Below are 17,447 nucleotides of genomic sequence, written 5' to 3'. Positions count from 1 at the left end.
GTATAGGGCAAAGTATGTAGGAAGGGGCGCTCGGAGCTTCCATACCCTCTCCTAGAGGGCCAGTCTCCCCAAATCTCCACGTGTTCGCCGACCTGGAAGCTCTCCGAACCCTGACCTTTTGGTTTTTTGTGGAGGCTTCATTACGTAGGCACAATTGATTGAATCATTGGCCATTGGTGATTGAACTCCATCTCCAGCCCACCTGCTTTCCCCAGAGATCAGGGGATCCAGGGTGGGACTGAAAATTCCAACCCCCTAACCACAAGGCTGGTTCTCCTGGCAACCAGCCCTCCTCCTTAGGTACTTTCTACAAGTCACCTCATTAACATCATAAAAAACACCTTTATCGCTCTCATGACTTAGGAAATTCCACGGGTTTTAAGAGCTCTGTGCCAGAAACCTGGACAAGACCCAATATATATTTCTTATATTGGGATATTATAAATATTGGGATATTATAAATCACAATACCACACCCTCATATAAATATTTGACTGTATTTTAAGTGCCTCTTTCTTGTTTGTTTTTCAGGGAACCAAACGAACAGATGGTCAGAAATCCAAACTCTTCTTCAACACCGCTGAGCAATACCCCTTTGTCTCCCGTCAAAAACAGTTTTTCTGGACAAACTAATGTCTCTTCTCTCAAACCAGGCCCACTCCCATCAAACCTAGATGATCTGAAGGTATAGGATTTGCCGTGATTTTCTTTCTCTCTTTTTTTACAAATACATCAGTACATTTTTAACAACATCTTTATCAATTGATTTCTTGATTAAAATAGTGGGAGGGAGAAGAGTATGGCAGAGTGTCAAGTAGGTGACAGAATTTTAACTGCTGTGGTTGAACACCCAATAGAGCAGAAGACGGTAGGCTCCCAACTCGTCTCTTTCACTGGTTGGGCAACCTTGGGCTCGTTTCTTAATTTTTCCGCATCTCAGATTCCTCATTTGCGTATATCAGTTATTGTGAAAATCAAATGGAATCGTATATGTGAGAGAGCTGAGCACAGAGAGCAGCTGTGAAATTAATACGAGCTTCCCAAGTGTTCTGAGCCAATGGTCAATTCCATGATGAACTTTTACCAATCTCTGGTGAAATGAGAAAAATAAGAACCATGTAAAGAGCTTTTCATATATCTAAGTGTGTTCAACATATCTGACTAATCTTTATTCAAAGTATTCATTTCCTCCCAATGTTTTGAATGTTAAAATACCTTTTCCATTTGAAAATGATGATGGTAGTGGATGGAAGTTGAATGTTTCTAGTAGAGTTTTGTTTGCTTCTTCTTGTTAAATAAGGATATTAGTCCTTATTTAACAAGATGAAATGTTGGTAACCCTATGTCAATTACATAATTTAAAGCAATGTACTGCTCTATGAAATCCCCAAATATGAGAACTCGTGCCCTGAAGTGTAGCACCAACTTGTTACATGGTATGTGTTTGCTCATGACTTACTCCAGATCACAGACCACATGGATGTCAGTTCACTGAAATGACAATGAGCTTTGAGTTGAACCTGGTGTGTTTCAAAGCAATCCTCAGGACTGGCACATTCGTTCATCCAGTGTTTATAAGAGAACTGAAGGAGTTGAATGCAGTGCCTTCGACGTCTCTGTGCGTGCACACCTGCTCCCTTCAATGCCTCACTCCATTTTCAGTGATTACACCTGTTGACATGGTTTCCACCCCACCTGTTACTCCCCTCAAAAAAGATCTTATCATTTTTCTCCAAAAAACTAATTCCTAAACGTCCCCCTAGTCTTCACTGTGCCAATCTTATGGCTGTTCCTCAGTCCTCATTTATCACCCCCATTCCCATTCTCAGTCCTCAGTCATTATTTTCTTTGGGGGAAAGGTAGAATTGGGATTATTTCAAATTACTGAAAATTCTATGGTTCCCAAGTGTCAACACCAGTAAATAAAATGTATCTTGGGTTCTGATATCAAAGGTTCCTCTAGTCCTTCCACTTGGAATAAAAATGCTTAGGTTTCATGGAGCTTGTTTCAATTTGACATCCCTAAACCTAGAAGAGGATGCCAAACTTATGATAATGCTCTCCAGAGCAGCAGGTCACCCACCCTCCTCTCCCCAGATCACAAATCCATAGAGATAAAAGTGGGCTCTCTCACCTTGAAAACATTATGTTAAGTGAAATAAGCCAACACAAAGAGACAAATACTGTATGATTCCACTTATATGAGGTACCTAGAGTGGTCAAATTCATAGAGACAGCAAGTAAAACGGTAGTTGCCAGGGGCTGGCAGGAGGGAGGAACGGGGAGTTAGTGTTTAATGGGTACAGAGTTTCAGTTTGAGATGATGAAAAATTTCTCGAGTTGGATAGTGGTGATATTTGCACAACACTGTGAATGTATTTAATGCCACTGAACTGTACACTTAAAAATGATTAAATAGTATATTTTGTGTTATATGTCTTTTACTGCAATAAAAAAGATTTTTTTAAAAAGTAGTCTACCTCTGGATGGGAGTCTGGGTCAGGTAGGACTGGAGATGCCTTGGCCCCAGGGAAGACATAGTCCAGATATGATGTGCCATCTGTCAGAGCCCCCAAAGGTGGTTTCCTCAATGTGCAGATGCTCGGAATCATTGGCTGGTTATAGTTATATACCTATATTAGCGTAGGTATGGGGAGATGACGGTGATGATAGTGGCAACTACCATGTTTTGAGTATAAACTATCAGTCAGCTATCCTATATAGATTTGCTTTAATTTTCACCCTGCAAGGTAAGTTTTACTTTCCCAATTTTAAACGTGAACATAGAAACCAGAATCTTAAAGAGATTAAATGAGATGCAAGGTAACTAGCTTATAAATGACAAAACAGGGGCTTGAACTCAAGTGACTGATTTCAAAGGCTTTGCTATTGTCATTTGAGATGAGAGTGGAAAGGGAGGGACAGACAGGAGAAAGCTTGACTGGACTTGACCACTGGGTGTATGGGGAGAGGTATCACCTGGTAGAGTCACACCAGGGGCAGAAATTGGGAGGATAGAACGAGGAGCTGATCTGAAGGGACGTTGGGAAGTTCATTCAGTTTGGGAAAGTTGAGTGGCAGGTACCAGCAGCACAGCCAAGAGAAAAAGTCTAGCCACTTTCCATCATTTAGAAATATACCCACCTAGTTCAGCTCAACTGTGTTGTCAGGAATAGCAACAGAAATTTCAAAATCGTTTGCATAGTGGGGAGGGTTCAAACTAAAAGAGTGAATGAGATAGAGAGAGGGCAAAATGGAAAGAGTGGGAGGGAAGGATGGAGTGGGGAGGAAAAGAAGGAGAGAGGAGGAATAAAGGAAGCAAACGATGTAACCACGTTTGGGGAAAGGAAGACATAGAGGAATTAATGAAGGTGATCCTCAAAAAAAGAAATCAGAAAGGTAAGGTAATGAAGGTGATGTTTTCCAGAAGTGGTCACGTTTGGCTACATAGGAGTAAAAGGGAAAAAAGCACTGAGACAAGAGTTTGATTTCTCATTAAAAAGTTATAAATGGTAATATCACAGTATCGGGAATTTTTTGCATCCTGTTTCTAACCCGGGAACAAGAGACAGAGACAAAGAGAATGTGAAAATGAATGGGAAGTTTAAAAACTGGGAGAATATTTGCTGAATATTAAGAAATAATTTTTAGGTGTGATAATGGTCTTGTATCTATGTCTTTTAAAAAAGTACTTTTCTTCTGGAGAAAGATACCAAAATACTTAATTAAATTATATTATTTGCTTCAACATAATTCAGGAAATGTAGGGGAAGAAGTAGTTTGGGTATAAGTGAAACAAGATTGGGCGTGAGCTGATCATTGTTGAAACTGGTTGATGAGTATATGGAGCTCATTATATTTTTCTATCTACTCTTGTGTATGTTTGAAGTTTTTCATAATAAATAGTTTAAAAAGTTATCAAAGATTAAGACACCAGGGAATGTAGGAAAGACATGTATACAAACCTTTGTGCAAGCCCACACAGCATAAATATTCTGAAATTTAAGGTAAATGGAACTCAACAAGTATTCCTTTTATTTTAGAATATGAGCTGCATTATTTAATAATGTAGTTTAAATTATTCAGTGCCAGAACAGATTCTAAAAATAAATGTAGAACTCATTAATTTTAAGTAATTCGAAATTAAAACAATAATGAGTTGCCATTTTGCACTTTTTCAAGCCAGGAAATCCAAAAGAAAATGATAAAATGATGCCAGCAAGATGAGAGGAGAGAGAGTGTATTTATTGCTTTGGTAGTATAAGTTGTTACAATCCTTTTTAAATGACTTTTAGCAGGTTGTAAAGTAGTATACATTCACTAATGAAACATGGTAGTGTACAGAAAAGTCAAGAGTATTTTAAAAGACAATTGATTCACAGATAGCATTGCAGATTATATTTCCTTCTATACTTAAAATGCATATGGACATGTTCTGTTTTAAAATAATTACGTGAGCATAAATATCTGGCATGCTTTCTTGTTTAACATATCATGAACATTTTTTATAACTTCTAATATTCAATAAAATTTTTATTATTATTATTATTATTATTATTATTTTTTGAGGAAGATCAGCCCTGAGCTAACACCCATGCCAACCCTCTTTTTGCTGAGGAAGACCGGCCCTGAGCTAACATCTATTGCCAATCCTCCTCCTTTTTTTGCCCCTTTCTCTCCCCAAAGCCCCAGTAGATAGTTGTATGTCATAGTTGCACATCGTTCTAGTTGCTGTATGTGGGACGCGGCCTCAGCATGGCCGGAGAAGTGGTGCGTCGGTGCGGGCCCGGATCCGAATCCGGGCCGCCAGTAGCGCACACACTTAACCGCTAAGCCTCCGGCTGTCCCTCCAAATTTTTATTTTTAATAGCAACATATCATCCCACCACCTAGTTAACATTCGTCTATTGGACATTTAATTTATTTTGCTAATAAAAATATAATTTGTACATACATTTATTAATATCTCTGAATATCCCCCAACGCTAAATACATGGAAGTGGAATTCCTGAAGCAAAACATATTAACATGTTTTAAAGTTCTTGATATATATTGCCAAATTTCTGTCCTGATCTTTTGTGCCAATCTATTCCCAGAAGCAGTGTGTTAAAGCCACATTTCTCAGACATGAATGTGCAGACAGATTCACCTGGGGCCCTGGGTAAATGCAGATTCTGATCCAATAGGTGTGGGGAGGGGCCTGAGAGTCTGCATTTCCAGCATGCTCCCAGATGCTGTTGGAGCTGCTGGTCCAAGGACCACTCTTGGAACAACGAGACATTGAAGAGCTTTTTTTTTTTAACATTTTCATGTATTGATTTTTGCTGCCACTTCACTAACACAAAATGTTATTATTAGTTTCTTTGTCAATTTGATGAATACAAAAATATGTGCGTATTTATTTTATTTGCATTTGTTGGGTTACTAATGATGGTACCCATATGTTATTGGGCATTTTAAAAAACTTTTATCTTTTGTTCGTGAAGAATTGGATCACGTCCATCACCCATTTTTGTATTGAGAGGCAATCGTTTTCTTTTGGGTTGTTAAGCACATTTGATACATTGAGCTTACTAACATTTTATTATTTGTCCTGCAATTATTTTTTTCTAAGATTGCTATTTGCATTTTCTTTTTAGTGTTTTTGACTTATAGGAGTTTTCAATTTTTGTTGTCAATATTTTTATGATTATTTTCTTTGCTTTTATGCTCATAAGATCTTTCCCTACAGGATATCAGAAGACTATTTCCTTATATATTCTTCTAGCTGTTTTATGGAATTATTGACATTTAAGCATTTAATAGTTTCCTGTTTTAATTATAAAAGTAATACGTTTACATGGAATATTGAGGAAATACAGATAAGGAGAACAATTATTAACATTTTAGCATATCTTTATCCAGATATTTTCATCTGCAAGCATAGTTTTAAATACATATACACATATATATTTATATAATTCTTAGAAAAAATAGAATCAGCAATTTAAACTTTTTTTACTTAATAATATACCATAAACAATTATTCATTATTCTATATCAATAAATATTTATAGCATCAGTTTTAATGGATCTCAAATATTCCATCATTCGTATGCCCATCATTTATTTAGTTTCCATATTTTTAGATATCTGTAGTTTATAATTTATGAACCTTATAAAAATGCAGGGATGAAATAATTACATGTGAATCAACATAATAACAGCAAACCCTTACACTGCACTAACCATTTACAAGGCACTATTCTGAGAGCTTTACAAATTTTAAGCCATTTCAATCCTCACAAAAATATATAAGGTTGGTATGATCGTTTCCATTTTACAGAAGGGAAACTGAGGCACAGAGTGATCACTGAGCTCGTTAAGAGGTGAGGCCAGGATTTGAATTGATGGTCTTATCTCTGCACATACTATCTCTCAATATGACTATTATCCAGCCAGTGATTAAAATTAGGACATAAAATTAGGAGATGTAGAACTGTGGTTCTTCCAAAACTGGTCTGGGACCAGCAGCATCAGCATCCCCTGGGGCCTTGTTGGAAATGCACATTCTCAGTCCCCACCCCAGACCCAGTGAATCAGAAACTCAGGGCTGGGCCCAGCAGTCTGTGCTGCGACCCTACAGCCAGTGGTTCTGGTGCCTGCTCAGGTTTGAGAACCACCAACAAAGAGAGTGTGGTAGGGAGAGAGCACCTCCCTAGGAAGCGGAAGACCTGGGTTCTCAGCTTGCTTTGGGATGATTGGTTCCAGGCTGATGTCCAAACCCAGACAAATATCAGTTTTTCATCTATCAAATGGGGACTAGGACCGGGATGGAGCTTGGAGGGCAGTTGATCAGGTCCATTTGAGCTCTACGTTTCTGTGATTCTGGGATCATGAAAACATGGTATAAGACAAATTAAAAGAATCATTAAAAGTGTGCAAAACTTATTTATATCCGGGCAGGGGAGGAAATTGTAAAGAAGTAATAAAAAGAGAAGCGGATGTAAAATTCCATTTGTGATATTTTAAAGTTAACATAATAATAAATACATTTTAAAAAAAACTGTCATGAAACAGCACACTGACAATACCTTGGTTTCTTTAGGTCTCTGAATTAAGACAACAGCTTCGCATCCGGGGTTTGCCGGTGTCAGGCACCAAGACAGCCCTCATGGACCGGCTGCGGCCCTTCCAGGACTGTTCTGGGAACCCTGTGCCCAACTTCGGGGATATCACAACTGTCACTTTTCCCGTGACGCCCACCAACGCGCTGCCCAATTACCAGTCCTCCCCTTCCACGAGCGCCCTATCCAACGGCTTCTACCACTTCGGCAGCACCAGCTCCAGCCCCCCAATCTCTCCCGCTTCGTCCGACCTGTCGGTGGCGGGGTCCCTGCCGGACACCTTCAACGACGCGTCCCCGTCCTTCGGCCTGCACCCGTCCCCAGTTCACGTGTGCGCCGAGGACAGCCTCATGAGCAGTCTAAATGGGGGCTCCATGCCGTCCGAGCTGGACGGGCTGGACTCCGAGAAGGACAAGATGCTGGTGGAGAAGCAGAAGGTGATAAACGAGCTCACCTGGAAGCTCCAGCAGGAGCAGAGGCAAGTGGAGGAGCTGAGGATGCAGCTGCAGAAGCAGAAGAGGAGCAACTGTTCCGAGAAGAAGCCGCTGCCCTTCCTGGCTGCTGCCATCAAGCAGGAAGAGGCGGCCTCCAGCTGTCCTTTTGCATCCCAACAAGCATCTGTGAAGAGACAAAGCAACGGCTCAGAGGGCCAGCCGCCGGCTTGCGAAGCCGCTCAGCTCCTGCCCCTTGGGAACACTCCTTGTGCGGAGCCCTCAGGTCAAAACGCCGTGCTTTCTTCCACTTTCCTCAGCCCACAGTGCTCCCCGCAGCATTCGCCGCTCGGGGCGGTGAAAAGCCCACAGCATATCAGTTTGCCCCCATCGCCGAACAACCATTACTTCCTCCCCTCATCTTCAGGCCCTCAAGGAGAAGCGCACAGGGTCTCCTCACCTGTCGGCAGCCAGGTGTGTACTGCACAGGTAAGAACGCCTTGCCCCATGCCCAGGGCACCTCTCTTTCTGGAAGTGGGATATGGATTGGCCACTGCTAAAGAGCCAACATTGGAACTTTTAATGGGAAGGGTTTACCAGAAGCCCAAAGGCGATCTCCAGACCCCATGATCTGCAGGCCTTCACAGTAGCCCAGACTCACTTCTCTGAGCCTGAGGTTGGCAAACTTGTTCTGTGAAGAGCTAGATAATAAATGTTTTTGGCTTTATGGGCCATATGATCTCTGTCACAACTACTCAACTTTACCTTTGTATTATGAAAGCAGCCGTAGACAACTTGTAAACAAATGCACATAGCTGTGTCCCAGTAAAACTTTATTTATAAAAACAAGCAGTGGGCCAGATTGCCAACCCTTGTTTTCAGGACTCCTTGGCATAAAGCCTTACCAAAGGCCAAACTAATTCATCAAGAGAGCCAACAGAGATGTTGCCAGACCCTACTGTTCTCTCTGTGTAATGGTCTGCATAGTGCAAACAGGCCCTGTTCTAGTTTCTTAGGATTACTGCTGAACTAGCCAAATAAAAATCGTATTCTCGTGGGAAGAAAGACAGTAAATAAAATAAATAAATAAAATATATAATGTATTAGAAGCTGATACATCTTATGGAGAAAAAGCAGAGAAGAGTGTTGAGGAGGTTGGAAGTTTGCAACTTTAAACAGAAGGTCCAGGGACATTTGAGCAAAATTTTGAAGGAGGTAAAGGAGAAAGCCTTGTGAATATTTGGGGTGAAGGCATTCAGGCAAAGGAGGAACAGCAAGTGCAAGGGCCCTGAGGTAGGAGCATGTGTGGAATGTTCAATGATCAGAAAGAAGGCCAGTGTGGCTGGAGCACAATGAGAGGAGAGTTGTAGGAGATGGCTTAGAAGAGTAATTAGTTCAAACACTAGACCAAGGTGATCATCAAAGACTTTCCTTTGTCGACAAAGCTGAAGAATTATTAGGAAAGTCTATTTAAGTCTATCTGAGAAAGAAAATTACATTATCAAAAGGTTCTGAAATCTATTTTATTATAAAGGGAATAGAAAGAAAACTCACACTGATTGGATAGCTGCCATGTGCCAAGTATTAAGAGGCATGTATATGAGTAATCTCGTTAATTGTCACAACAACCTTCTGAGTTCCAATTTATTATTCTTTATTTGAGGAAAATCAGGCTCAGGGAGGTTAAACCAGTTGCCCAGGATCACATAAACCCCAAGTTATCTGATTCTAAAGTACATGCCTTTTTCACAGTGAGTATTCTCTACCCTGGGAGTCTGAGGTATGGGCCATAGGTAATGAGAATCCATTTTTACAAACCTACCAGAACAACTCATTCAAATGAATGATGCCACTCCTGAGTGGGCACTCTGGGAGGAGTTGGGGCTTAAGTGGATTATCATCGTCGTTGACAACATGTATTGAGTGCATAGTGTCCTAGGCAACAAAGGTAAAAATAGCTCTTGAACATAGCTCTGGACCTTAAGATGCTCAATTCTAATGCTATCTCTACCAAGAAGAACTAACATTGGTACAGTAATTTGTGGTTCACAAAGCACTCTTTGAAGACATGAACGATTACATGATAAAAAGATAAAGAGCAATAATATAGGCTAACGTTACCGATCTGTACTTATGACATTAAATGCTGCACAAAACATTGGTGGAGGGAGGTAGGTTGATGAAGGGCTAGAAAAGTCCAGGAAGGCTTGGCAAAGGGGTTGGACTTAATGAGAAGTGCAGAGTTAAAAAGGAGAGTCAGGAAAAGGGCATTCCGTATGGAAAAAGATAGGGGGGTAGAGTGTACAGGGCGTGCTGAGGGAACCTCATGGAGGGATTAGTAGAGTTTAAGCTTGCAGAAGGAGATAGTATTTGACTGCTGAGCATCTTGAACACGTATCCTGATTAGAAATGGAGCCCCTATGCTGTGGATATGTGGAAGCCATGGAAAGTTTCTGAGCAGTAGATGACATGTACAAAGCCAGATCTGAGACTTTGGTAATGGAATTTAGGCAGATCTGAGAAGATAAAACACCGGGCAGGGACCAGTAATCTCAGCAAAAGCTACTCTCAAGTATGCCACTAGTGGCCATTTAATTTGTTGCTTCTTCTTTCTGCAGAACTCAGGGGCACGTGAGGGCCATCCTCCAAGCTTCTCTCCCCAGCCTTCCAGCCTCCATTCCTCTTTCTCTGGAGCCCAGGCAGACAGCAGTCATGGTGCTGGGGGCAACCCCTGTCCCAAAAGCCCGGGTGTACAGCAAAAGGTAAGCACCTGAAAAGGTTTAAACTTGTCATTGACTTTGCCTCTTGTCTCTTCTGTGGCCCCTGTCCTCCAAATGATGAGGTTCAACAGCAGAAATAAATGACATTTTAGACAGAATCAAGTCGACTTGAAAAGGACTGAAATGGATACGTAGATATAAGTTTGAGTATTCCGAGGAGTCATTTCCTGGGGTCATCCCAGAAGTCGTGATGACTAAAATGGCCATGGTATGTTTGTGAAACAAGATGGCAAACAAACGAGTTTCAGTGACGTTGAAGATTGGAATAAGGGCGCATGAGAAGATAACGTTGGAGAAAGAAGAAAGTACTGGATTTGTGGGCAGGACTGGAGAAGTGCAGACAGTTGGCGTCACAGTGCAGTCTCTCTGCAAAAAAGAAGAGGTGATACGTATCAGCAGGTGGAAGAATCAGGGATGTGAAGGACCCAGGATATGGGGAGTTGCAAGGAGCAGTGAAGAGGTAATAAGAAGGAGGCAGACATCAGAGGGCCATGATACAAAAGTGCTACATGCCACAAGTCAGGGCAGGGCGTCCTTTGGGGACAGAGAGACCCTGAAATGGCCTAGGCACTCCACAGAACACACTCAGAGTACACAAGACTGGTTCACAAAGAGATACCCCAGCAGTGCCTCCAACTTTCTGCAAATACACCCGGCTAGGAATGAAATGACCTAGGGGATGAATTACTCTGGAAATTCCTGGGTTGATGGACTTCTTTGTATTGGACTGGACTCTGTTACTTTATTTCCTTTTCTCATCTCCCTCTCTCCTAACAGACAGGGTGACTTTAGAAGGGGAAATGAATCTGTGAGGTTCCCATCCTAAGATGCCTCCAGCAATAAATCCATAGTGATACGCAGTATTGTTAATAAATTGGAGTTGTTTTCTAAGCTCTAGCTCTTTTTTTCCCCTTAAATCAATTTTTCGAAAATTTGGCCTTAGAGTTTCTAAAACAAAAGCAGTACCATTTCTGACCCATGAATTGATTGTCCTTCTCTGCATTTTACCCACGCAGATGGCTGGCCTACACTCTTCTGATAAAGCAGGGCCAAAGTTTTCGATTCCATCCCCAACTTTTTCTAAGTCGACTTCAGCAGTTTCAGAGATAACACAGCCTCCATCCTATGAAGATGCAGTAAAGCAGGTAACCACATGATTTATTCTTCAGAGAAGAATACACTGACTAAATGGACATTGTCTTACGTGATTCAGCTTCATGCATGTAGATTCTGATATTGAGTGTGTCTGGTGCCTCCCCACCAGAATGAGCAAAGTGTCTAGATGCTAATCGTAGAAAGGTGTTGCATGTGTGTAAAAGCTGTGTGAGGCAGAGATAGGACATTGGGCTGGGCACCCAGATGCCTGGACTTAGTCCCAGCTCGCCACCAGGCAGCTGCCACTACAGTTGGGCAAGTGCTCAACTTCTCTTATATAAAATAGGGCCGATATCTACTTTGTAGGGATTCTAGATAATATAGCACTTACCACATTGTCCAGGCACAAGATAGGTACTCAAGTATATGAATAGAGCAATTGTCAGGGTGATACTTTCTAACGTTCTTCCTAGCTTCAAAATTCAATGATCCTGGCAAAATATTGCTGGTTGTTGAACCCGGGTAATAATGGAGGTTCATTGTATCCTTTGCTTTCATTTATGTTTGGAAATTTTCAAAATAAAAAGTAAAAAAATGAGAAAAGAAAAGAAAAACAATTGATGAGCTTATATTTCAAATGGTCTGAGCTTGGATAAAGTATCAGATGGACGTTCGTTTGTGCTCAACCCAGAAAAGAACACCTACATCCCTTGCTGCATACTGGTATCCTGCAGATCAAAATCAACCTGCTGTTAGGTTTCATTTGGCTGAGAGAATGTTTTAAATATCAGGAGATTTCATGTAGAAAGTAGGCTTTCTCATTTCTGAGAAGTTAGAGGATCTGGCAAGACTGGAGCCTCATTTCTGCCAGACAACAGTTGCCTGAAACAAAGTATCCACTGCCTCCTTGAACCACAGCATATGGTCTACACTCTATTCCTCTCTCTTGTTCTGTATTTGGCTCATTTGCATTACCTGCCAGAGCCTGTAGGCATCTAATGCCTTCTGGACTGGCAAATGACTCATTCTTTGAGCAGTGCTCCCATCTGTATTGATTATTGATGCCTGTGTTTATTGGGACTGGGCTCTTAGAGGAGCGAGATGGATACATGCCTCTGTTCTCCCCATTTCCTTCCCTTGGTATCTGTAAACATCAACTGATCCTTCACACTTTAAAAAGAAAAGAAAAAGGCCAAGCAAAGCAGATTTCCATAAATAAGACTCTACTTAACAACTCAGATGAGCCAGAAGGGAGGGGTGTATACCCTAAAAGTGTCAACAAATTCCACAAGCTATTGTGATGAGGAACCAGGGAAATATGAGCCACGTTCTTGGGCCAACACCCAAATAGGAGGCAGATCCAGGTCACCTCAAAGTGAGAAAAAAGGCCATACTACCTCTGTATTAAGATGCCCTGCTTCTGAGATGGAAACCTCTCCAACAACTGAACTCGCTCTGAAGGCCTCTGTACTGGGGAACATTCTGCCTTCTTCTCCCCTTCTCTTGTTGTGGTAGATTGTTTCATTCAGTAGTTTTCCTGTTTAAAATTAATACTGTTTTAATAACACAAGGTCCAAAAATCTTTAGCCAGGTACACCCATGTTCATAGCAGCATTATTCGTAAAAACCGAAAGGTGGAAGCAACCCAAGCGTCCATCGATGGAAGAATGGATAAACCAAGTGTGATCCATACATACAATGAATATTAGTCAGCCTTAACAAAGAAGGAGATTCTGACACATGCTACCACATGGATGAACCTGGAGAACATTATACTAAGTGAAATAAGCCAGTCACAGAAGGAAAAACACTGTATGAATCCACTTATCTGAGGTATTTAGAGTAGTCAGATTCACAGGACAGAAAGCAGAAAGGTAGTCGTCCGGGGCTGGGGGAAGGGAATGGGGAGTTAGTGTTTAATAGATACAGAGTTTCAGTTTTTCAAAATGAAAAATGTTCTGGAGCTGGATGGTGGTGATGGTTGCACAACAGTGTGAATGTACTTAATGCCACCGCATTGTACACTTAAAAGTAGTTGAGATGGTAAATTTTATGTTGTGTGTATTTTACCACAATTAGAAAAAATAAACCCTAACCAAACCTAGTTTAAAAACCTGTAGTGCTGCTTCTAAAGATTTCCTACAGAGGAGGTAGCCGCCTTCTGACTTCTCTGTTCTTCTTTGGTTAATGTGCAATAGCAAATGACGCGGAGTCAGCAGATGGACGAGCTCCTGGATGTCCTCATTGAAAGTGGAGGTAAGGCTGTCCTACTTCTTGTCCATCAGGATACTCTGGCCCTGCGTGCACTCTAGGGAGTTAACCCTTAGGACCAAGGTCAGATGCTCATCTAAGTCAGATCAAAAAGCCACCTGTGGGTAGAGTCACTTCATCTGAGCTTCCTGGCCACATTTGGAGCAGATAGAAGAAGGCATGCTGGGTGATTCCTCACTGCCTTTGTTCCTTCATCCTAGGAACATTTTTCACCAGTCATTTTAACAGTTTTCGTCTTGCCCCTCAGTCCTTGTTTCCCTAAATATTTTCTCTTGCTACACCATTTCTCTCTGCTGTTCTAATCCCAATGTCCCTATCTTCTTAATTAGAAGAAGAAGAAGAAGAAAGCAGATAAAGCAAGTTTTGTGCTACCTACTCAAAATGAAGTTCCATTAGTAATCTCCCACTGGACGATCCATTCATGATTAAACATCATTCAAGCTAGCAATAGAAAATGACCGACATGTCCTTTTTGCCTACTTTTAAGTCATTCATTTATTTATTTAAAAAAATTACAGAGTATGTGCATAGAGTTTGAAACCACATACATGAATAAGATCATGTAAGGAGAACATATGGATAGAAAGGAAAGACCTCAGGTCTGAGCCCTTAAGCAACGACATTTAAAGTTTCCAAGAAGGAGTAGCCAGGCACTAGGCTCAATGCTATACCAGACCAAGACTCTGCTTTTATGGAGTTTACAGTCTGGTTAGAGGGATGGACAACAAGCAAGTGAACAGGCATTTCTTCCATTTTAACAAGAGGAAAAAGTAAAAGACGGGTACAGGTGTATGTATCTTTATAAGTTTTGTGATGGAAAGATGAGGGGGTTCATATCAGACACCCTTATATTTTTAATGAAGTGTGTGGCAAGGCCAGCAAAGGGTGAGAGTGCAGGAGGGGAGCACAGGAGATTCGAGGAAAGAAGAGCGGTTAAGAATCAACCATGAATGAATGGAGTTTTCTGGAGAAACACAGTAGGATTGCTGGGCAGTATTAAGTGCCAGTTGTAGGCCTGACATCATGAATTTAAAGTGAAACCAGTCACCTTCGTTGTGTAATTTTTCTCTTGTAATGTCCACCTTATCTGAGCCAGGCTCAGAGAAAACAGATGATAAGATTCATCCAGGTGTGGGGTTTTGCCAAGGGAATATGGTGAAGGGAAAAAAGCCAGGGGATTGAGAATATTTATAAGAGGGTAATTATAATGGTAGATCAGAGAATATAGACTGGACAAGGAAAGAAGTGAAAACCAGAAGGGGCTGATGGATGGTGATAAAATAGTAGAGTCAGTCGATTGGAGTGACTCTAAGTGGCTGAGAAATTGTTGTTGTGGGGTACTTAATAAGTGAGCTAGAGGAATGGGAGGGGACAGACAAAGAGTAGGAAATTTTGCTTGAAATTGAGTTTTCAGAGAGATGCAGTATTTGGGAATGACAAGGTCCAGGGTGTGTCTAACAGAGTGGGAATGGAGAAATCAATGGAGTTGAGGGGGATGGGGTGTCAAGGAACTGAGAGGCCAGCTGGACAATGGGTCAATTCTGAGGATTCTGAAGTCACAGAGAATGACAAGAGTGGAAGTGGAAAAAAGGCAATGAACCAGGGAATAGAGTTTTCAATGGATGAGGAGGAGTGACCAGGAGACTGGTGGTGGGGAGAGAAGCATGACCCTCAGAACCACTGAGGAGTTATAAGAAGGAGGGGGAGTAATGGTCAGAAAGTGGGAACAGATGGCACCTGATGACTCATCTTCTGGCTCTGAAGTAAATGAGCCCACGGAGGGTGGAACAGGGGATGTAGTGTCCTTAGGGGACAGCCAGGTGTCAGGAAGGAGCAGGTAAAGGAAACTGGTTTGGGAGTTTGATAATCACAGAGTGGAATTTCCAGAAAGAAAGAGTTTGGGGAGAGACCTGAGGGAAGAAGAATTGGGGATATATAGAGCAGTTGAGGGATAAGACTGGATCATGAGCAGTGACCAGAGAAGCATGGCCATCTCCTGTGTCTCAGTGTAACTCATTCGTTCCGAAGATTCACATTGTGCGATTGAGCAATTCCCGTTGTGTTCCACCAACAGAAATGCCAGCTGACGCCAGAGAGGATCATTCATGTCTTCAAAAAGTCCCAAAGATACTCGGGTCTTCCCGAAGCCCTGCTGCTGCCCTCCCCAAGCCCTCGGCTTCCTTTGAACAAGCGTCTTCAGGAGGCCAGCTCCCCTTCGATCACTATGGCACCGACAGCGATGAGCACCTTGAAGTCTTATTAAATTCCCAGAGCCCCTTAGGAAAGGTGAGCGATGTCGCCCTTCTAAAAATTGGGAGCGAGGAGCCTCCTTTCGATGGGATAATGGATGGATTCTCTGGGAAGGCTGCAGAAGACCTCTTCAATGCACATGAGATCTTGCCAGGCCCCCTTTCCCCAATGCAGACTCAGTTTTCACCCTCTTCTGTGGACAGCAATGGGCTGCAGTTAAGCTTCACTGAATCTCCTTGGGAAACCATGGAGTGGCTGGACCTCACTCCACCCAGTTCCACACCAAGCTTTAGTTCCCTCACCACCAGCGGTCCCAGCATCTTTAACATTGACTTTCTGGATGTCACGGATCTCAATTTGAATTCCCCCATGGACCTTCACTTACAGCAGTGGTAGAATGCCTGATGCAAAAGTGCTAAGGAAGACCAATAGGAATTCCATGGGGGAAAGCACACAACCGTAAATTTTTATATTACCCTAAGAAGGAGGAGGAGGAGGTGAAGGAGGAGGAGAGGAGGAAGAGGAGGGAATTAAAAAGAAACAATGGAGACTTCTGTGACAATCAACAAGAACAAATAGGAGTCTTTTTCTATATATAGTGTAATATTTACCAACATTCAGTAACTATTGATGATTTCAGCAATGCATTCAAAAATATACTTTCTTAGATCAAGAATGCCAAAACCAAAATTCTTTCAGTGCCTTTTCAAACACCAGTATTTTTTCTAGCCCATAATTTTTCTCAGGCGTTGTTGAGGCATAATCTCACATTGTAAGCTTTTCTCATGAATTTGTTAGACATACTGTGGAAAAAAAATGTAAACTCTTTGGGGAGTACAGGGAAGCCAGTCCATCAAAGGTTAGGAAAGACATACCCATGATGGAGGCTCCTTCTCATCTCTCCATTACCTTTCTTTCAAAATAGAAGTCTGGTCCAGCTTCAGTTAGGGAGTTCTTGAGGCAGAATAGAGGGACAGAACCAATACATTCCCAGGGAGGCAAAATCAACTCAGTGTCCCTCAGCCACAAGGCTACCCCATTGGAGTGGTTTCTAATCCTGTACCCAGGACTCTTTGTGGTCACGATAACAAATGACCTGCATTTGGTCCGGAGAACCCTACCCAGAACTTCCCTCTTTCTTAACCAGTAGCTGAATCACTCCCACTGTCTCTGTGGTGAAACAGGGGAACCCTAAAGCAAAAAAAAGCCCTCCTGCCTTGGAAGGTTCTCCAACACAACCCCATTAGTTCCAAAGACCAGAGATGACCACGTAAGCAGATAGGAAGGATCTCTGTAGCTTCAGAAAGCCAAATCAGGGATAATTTAGGCAGGACTAGGGAACATCGTTTTACATATCATGGGAATAAAAACCACAGGTTACTATAATAGGACTATTTATGGAGGTCCAACTTCTTTTTTTGGGTGGGTGGGGGTTCCACCTCAGTTTTTCTTTCTCCCATTCTACTTTTCTTTCAAGATACCAATCCTTTCTCGCTCCTCTTTTGAAGATCTTT

At 41.9% G+C, this 17,447-nt stretch overlaps 1 protein-coding gene across 1 annotated transcript in view; it reads left to right on the top strand.

Annotated features, from left to right (window-relative positions):
- MYOCD (myocardin) overlaps positions 1-16,405 on the top strand; it is a 92,052-nt gene extending 75,647 nt beyond the window's left edge. Inside the window, exons 9-14 of the mRNA XM_058559258.1 lie at positions 532-685; positions 7,088-8,026; positions 10,156-10,299; positions 11,334-11,462; positions 13,611-13,668; positions 15,758-16,405. Coding sequence (XP_058415241.1) covers positions 532-685; positions 7,088-8,026; positions 10,156-10,299; positions 11,334-11,462; positions 13,611-13,668; positions 15,758-16,329 — 1,996 coding nt within the window. The 3' untranslated portion in view covers positions 16,330-16,405. The remainder of the gene's footprint in view (positions 1-531; positions 686-7,087; positions 8,027-10,155; positions 10,300-11,333; positions 11,463-13,610; positions 13,669-15,757) is intronic.
- Positions 16,406-17,447: the final 1,042 nt, after the last annotated feature.

The sequence above is a fragment of the Diceros bicornis genome, chromosome 18, assembly GCF_020826845.1.
Source record: "Diceros bicornis minor isolate mBicDic1 chromosome 18, mDicBic1.mat.cur, whole genome shotgun sequence".
Taxonomy (NCBI): Eukaryota; Metazoa; Chordata; class Mammalia; order Perissodactyla; family Rhinocerotidae; genus Diceros; species Diceros bicornis.
The sequence above is the reverse complement of the archived record's forward strand: the minus strand, read 5'-3'. Positions and strand labels throughout refer to the sequence as shown.